The sequence below is a fragment of the Pteropus vampyrus genome, unplaced genomic scaffold (genome assembly GCF_000151845.1).
Source record: "Pteropus vampyrus isolate Shadow unplaced genomic scaffold, Pvam_2.0 Scaffold23, whole genome shotgun sequence".
Taxonomy (NCBI): Eukaryota; Metazoa; Chordata; class Mammalia; order Chiroptera; family Pteropodidae; genus Pteropus; species Pteropus vampyrus.
Genome location: NW_011888804.1, coordinates 2,628,948 through 2,635,110, shown reverse-complemented (window position 1 = coordinate 2,635,110; position 6,163 = coordinate 2,628,948). Strand labels below are relative to the sequence as shown.

Sequence of the window (6,163 nt, the reverse complement as noted above, 5' to 3'; positions counted from 1 at the left end):
AGTCGCGCGCCGGCGGCCCGGGTGTGCGGCCCTGGCGCACCTCGCGGCAGAAGTAGAGCTGGAAGAGGTCGGTGAACTGCAGCGACACCAGCTCGGCGCGCAGCGGCGCGTGCTGTGGGTGCTCGCGGACGAAGAGCCAGTACTGCCGGGCCAGCTCCCGGGCCGTGGCCACCGCATGCAGCTCGCAGAACTCGCTCCAGCCCCGCGGGGACGGCGTCGCGGACGAGGCGGCGGAGGGCGTGGAAGAGGCCGAGGGAGGCTGCAGGGCGGGCCCGTTCATGGCGGAGACCGAGGTGGAGAAGCCAGGCTGAAACACACGGTGGGAGTGGGCAACAAGGAGTGAGCGGACAGGTGGGCAGTGAACCCTTCACACCACCACCAAGGACCTGGCATTCACCAGGCACCACGTCAAAAATCGAACATTATTCACAACACCTAATGCTGGTGAAGATGCAGCAAAACGGGCACTTCCCTACCATGTTGCTGCGGATCGTTAAGGGGTACGTATTTTTTGGAGAGCAATTTGACAGGATCAACTTCAGACCCAGTAATTACACTTTTAAGTATTCAAGAGAAATACTTGCTCACATGCGCAGAGAGACATATACAGAAGGAGTCCATTAGACATTTCCTGCCCCGGCATTTATAATAGGGAAAAAGTACCTACAATGGCTCAACAAGAATTTTAACTTCCACGGCTGAAAGTCTTTTTGAAAGAAAGGGTTTATTAGGCTATTGCTAGAGAGAGTAAAAGAAGACGATGGGTCTTGGGGCATGGAGTCTAAACCACCAGCAATGTGGCTAGGCAGGAAAAACGAACATGTCGCTTGTCCTGGAGGCTTGCAAGCGTTTTTATATATCCAGCGGGTGGTATAAGCCTTTCTGAAAGGATTTACATGAGCTACAAAGGGAATGGGAGAAGCTGAAGTGGGGCCAGTTCTGGGATAGGCGCAGACCCCACAAGGAAGAAGTGTCTGCTCCTGTGGATTAGCTGTGGGCAGCAGATTAGAAACTTCATATGTAAATCAGAAGCGGAGGCTCCTGGGGTTCGATAATCACAAAAACAGCCACCTGGAAATTCATGCTAAATTCCAACAGATACGCAGGAGTGTGAGCAGACTTTTGTGAGAGCTGGCCCACAGCTATTAATGGGCTAACTGTTCTGTCCCTCTCACTCTCCAGCCACTGTAATTTTAATTTAGAACATCTCAGAATTTTTTTCTTGTCAAAATCTAAATGCCCATCAGTCAGAGGCTGGTGAAATCAACTGTGGTGCACCCCCAGGCTGGAATATTCTGCAGCATTGAGGAAGGACGAAGATCTATGCCTTCACCTCGGGGAGATCTCCAAGGCACACCATGAAGCAAAAAAGCAGACCACAGGCCACTGTGTGATCCTATTTACACAAATGCACGCAAAACTAACTACCAATTTTTATGGATACATAAATGTATGTAAGTGGTGGACAAGAAAGGTATGGCTGGAGCAAGCCCATCCAGAAGCAGTGGATGGGCTCTGGGGAGGAACCAGAGCTGGGATGCAGGGGGTGGGGGAGACGCAAACAGGGAAGACCGTTACTACTTGTCCCTGGAAAATATGGCTAAGAACATGAAGCCTGGAGCCTTGGTTCCACTTACTAGTTGTGAGACCTAGGTGACTTACTTGATTTCTTCCTTGGTTTCCCCATCTGCAAAATGGGGATCGTGACCATACCTAGCTCATAGGAGTGTTAGGAGGGTTATCTGAGTGAAAGTAAAGGCCTTAGGAACTAGGAAAAGCTTAATAATGGTTGGCTGCTGTTATTATTTAAATGTTACAATGAGAGTGTCTTGTTGGTGTCAGTAAAAATAAATATAAAACAACAAATAGAAAGGGATAAATTAACAAGACTCACAAGAAGCACAAAGATATTTCCTGCCCTGATGGGGGAGCGTCAGGACAGGCAGGCCCTAGCCCACCACCTCAGTTCAGGCTCCCTTCTCTGTGGCCTCTGCAGGTCCTTCCTCAGGCACCACACCAGCCAAAGGGCAGAAGCCCCCCACCCTCTGCTGTCCACGGTGCTGAACCGTGGAGCTCTCTAGCTACCACCAGTACTGTCCGTCCTTCCAACTAAGCCTGGCTGGGCCTGACCGCCCCACCCGCCCACAGGGACAAATAATCATGGCTGCTCATTCACCTCCCCGTCAATGTTACTGAGGGCCTACTGTGTGCCCGGCAATGTGCTAGGCCCGAGGAATACGACGGTAAACGAGACAGAAATCTCTGCTCTCCTGGGACTACATTACACTTACATGCGCACGCACACGCACACACACACACGCGCACACACACACACACACACACACACACACACTGACCTCTGACACTTGACTGGACCCTCTGAATCCCAGTTTCCTCATCCGTCAAACAGGGTGCAGCATGTTATCTCCCTCGTAAGATGGTTGTAAGGATCTTAACCTAGAAATTGGAGTTCTTTCTGCCACCCCCCACTTCATGGGCACCTTCTTTTCATGAGACCTGTCCTGCTGGGCAGACCTGCAAGGAAGCAGCAAGGGCAGTGAGGGCTGCCCCTACCACCTCTAAGCCACAGTGGTGACCCCGCAGCGGATCGAAGCAGGACACCCCAGACAGCACAGGTAGATGCTCTTGCAGCACATGGGAGGGTGCCGTGCACACAGTCGACACTTGTGTACATCATAGGTTCCTTGGCACCTACACATAATAGGCACTTTGCACATAGTAGGTAGTCAACTAAAGCTGCTGGGCAGAAGGAAGGGAGAAGGGCCTCATGTGCCCTTGACCACCACACTCAGCCAAGAATACAAACTCTGTTGCTGAAGCGGGGAGGGGAGTTACCTGCATGTGTGGGTGACCTTGTCCTTGGTCAACCCCACAGCCACCCCACACCCATGCCTTGACACAGGAGAGGCAGGCACCGTGTTCACAGGCTGGGGGAACCAGAGAACGCAGATTCCAGGCCCAAGCTCCTGCCCCACCTACGAGAACCCGTGTGATCTGCCCCCACTCGTGCCAGCTGCCTCTGGGTGACTGCATTCGTGTTCCCTCTGCCCCGCCTACTCTGTCAGCTTCCAACCTCACATGAGAGAAACCTTCCCTGAGCTCACGAACCAAGGTGCTTCCCAAACTTATCCTTCAGCACACTGGTCACATGCTAGCATTCAATAGCTATGATTAGTTAGTGCCTATCTCTCCACCAGACAGGTATGTAACACAAGGCCAGCAGCTCCCTGCTCCATCCTCGTTCCTAGCATACAGCAGGAGCTCAATAAATGCCTGTTGAATGAATGATTGAATGAATGCAAGAGGTCAGCTGCATTTGCAACCTCTGGCTCCTGTGGCAGATACGTGGTGGCCAGCACCCACTAACAAGCCAACCCACCTCTGTGGGCCTCTGTCCAGGCCTGTCCCTGTCCACCCCTGCATGTCAGTCTTGAATTGAAGTCCAGCTGCTGGGCCAAACCCTGGCTGGAGCCTTTTGGAACAGCCGTGCCCACTTGAAGCGCCCTCACTGCCAAGGCAATGGCCGGCAGCCACCCTCACCATGGCCCCCACTCCAACTTCTCTATACGAAGACTGACATGTACTGAGCACTTGCTATACACGACATTTTTTAACTACTTTTGCAAAACATTAACTACCCCAAGCTTCATGACGGCACTCGGACGTAGGGCCAGTACTGCTCCCATTCTACTGATGAAGAAGCTGAAGCACTGACAGGTCCCAGAGCTGGCAATGAAACGAAGTCCCCACGCAGGAGATGCCCCAAAATGCCGGACCGGCGCCTGAATGCACAGTGCGAGGAAGGCTCGCTTCCCAGTGAGTGTTCAGTGAAGGAATGAGTGTAAAAGTCTCATTTGGGTCCCCGCCCCAAACCCACCAGGTGGTCAGGAAACCGGCCACAGGGTGAAAATGAAAAAAACAGAAATAACAGTGCCACTAGCTCATGCTATGTGCCCTATTCGGCGGCAAATGCTCTGCATTTATTCGCTTGTTTATTCCCCACTGGGTGGCGGTGGGGGGCGGCAGCACTATGATCATTTTATAGATGAGGTGTGGGAGGAGGGGCCTGCCTGGGGTCAAAGGGCCAGTGAGGGCGGAGCTGGGATTAGAACCCAGCTTGCTCTGCTGGCAAGTGCTCAATAAACGTGAGCGATGCCGCCCACCATCCACCTCTGTCCACCCTCCTCCACCCAGATGCGTGGCCCAGCAGGCTGAGAGGCCCCCTCATTCCTGCCAGCTCCCCAAGGCCTGGCCAGAGCAGGCGCTCCAGAAATAGTCGGATATATCAGTGAACTCCTGGGGCTTAGACAGGCTGCCCAGCGGCACACCCAGGGAGTCACGCTCCTGACACCCGCAGACAGAAGGCAGTGGAGCCGCAAGAAACCCGAGCCCCTCCCCGATGACCTCTCCACAGAGGAGCTACCAACCGAACCTGAGGCTGCTTCTCGCTGGGTGATGAAGAGGAGCGTCCCTCTCTAAGCCTCAGTGTCCCCATCTGTAAAATAGGCTGATGTTCTTTTGGCGTTAATAGTAATAAATTAGGAGCCTTCTAAGAACTAATGTCTATGAGGTGCTTGGCTCGGGCTCAAGAAATGAGTAGCTGTTGCCATTTTATTACTATTATTATTAGAAAAGAGGACTGCCAGCTCCAGAGAAGGTCAGGTCTGCCACGGCAGGAGCCTGGCCTAGTGGGCCCGGCCAGGGGCACCATGGGAACCCAAACAAAAGGCCTCAGGGGAGAGGGGCTGATCAGGCAGCCGAGCAGGAAATGGCCAGTTGGTGCACTCCGCTGTGGCCCGCACTGGGGAGGGGACATGCCGGGAGGTTTCCTGGCCATGTGGGCAGCCAGGCCACAGGAAGGTGGTCCCTGCCTTGGGCCAGGTGGTAGCAGTTTATTGAGCACTTAACTATGTGTCAGGCACACACAAAAAAGAGCAATTGACCAACCCTGGGATCAGGGCTGAAAAGCTCTTGGCAGAAAATAATTATAAATCACATGGGGGTTCCCAGAAGCCCCCAGGCTGAGGCTGGCAGGAGTAGGGGGATCTTTGGGGCACTTCTGTACTCCCACTGGAGCATCTGGGAGCCTGGGCTGCCAGAGGGATAAACAGCCCTCTACACAGAGGAGGCTGCAAATCCAAGGGTCCCCTCTACCTGTTCAGCCTGGCCTTCTGGGCAGGAAGTTACTAGTTGTGGGGGAGGGCTCCAAGATACCCCCAAATCCCACAGCAGGGCGAGAGACAAAGAGGTTAGATGTGGAGCAGGAAGACTTCATCCTGGCGCCCCACTCCCAAATCCCCAAAGCGAACACGTGGAGATGGAGGCAGCTACCTCCATGCCCATCCTAGCACCAGGGTGGGGGGATCTGTTTCCTAGGACCCCGAGTTCAGAACTATGTCAACCAGAGTGCGTGCTAAGGGGGACCTGGAGAAGGCCCTGAAGCCTTAGCCCATGCCCTAGGGGTCCCTCGTTCAAACATATTCATTAAACAGCTGAGACTCCCGGCTCACAGCTGTGGGGCCCACTCTAACCCATGACCCCAGAGACAGGGACTCTCAGACTTTCCTCCACCCAATCATCCTGGGTAATGTCATCTCGGGAAGCTAATATTTCCCTTTTAATTATCAGGCCCAGGTGCAGAGACAACTTTTACCCACCTGTGGGAATTCGACCTGCCAAGGCTTCAGGAGTATATTTTAAACTGTTGTAAATGAAGTTAAAATGAGCCAGTCAAGAACCTCCACCCTCCCCCAGGTCCACAGCACCCCTGCCTCCAGATCACAGGTGTTCTGGCAGGAAGACTCACACCTTCAGAGACACCTCCTCCAAGGAGGCCTCTGGGTTGACTCTCAGCCACAGGGAGCATGTCTTTCCCACCCACAGTACCAGCTTCTCTAGGAACCCAGACCCCCTGCCCAAGGAGGCCCAGAGAGCTGGGGGGATTCCAACACACACTGGAAGATGGCCCGCTGCCATTTCATACCATTCAAGCTGGCAAAACTGGAAAAGCCCCTAGGAAGTAAGGAGCAAAAGGGAGACTGAGAGGTGTGGTCTGCCCTAGACCCTTGGGCAGCAAGCAGTGCCCTGATGCACCCCCTCTTGGGTCACCTAGTGCTTGGGGACATTTATCAGGCCAGCACAG

General features: G+C 53.8%; 1 protein-coding gene across 1 annotated transcript in view; it reads right to left on the bottom strand.

Annotated features, from left to right (window-relative positions):
* Positions 1-6,163, bottom strand: part of SH2B3 (SH2B adaptor protein 3) — a 39,503-nt gene that overhangs the window by 26,650 nt on the left and 6,690 nt on the right. The window contains exon 2 of the mRNA XM_023528154.1: positions 7-307. Within this exon, the coding sequence (XP_023383922.1) occupies positions 7-280 (274 nt within the window). The 5' untranslated portion in view covers positions 281-307. The remainder of the gene's footprint in view (positions 1-6; positions 308-6,163) is intronic.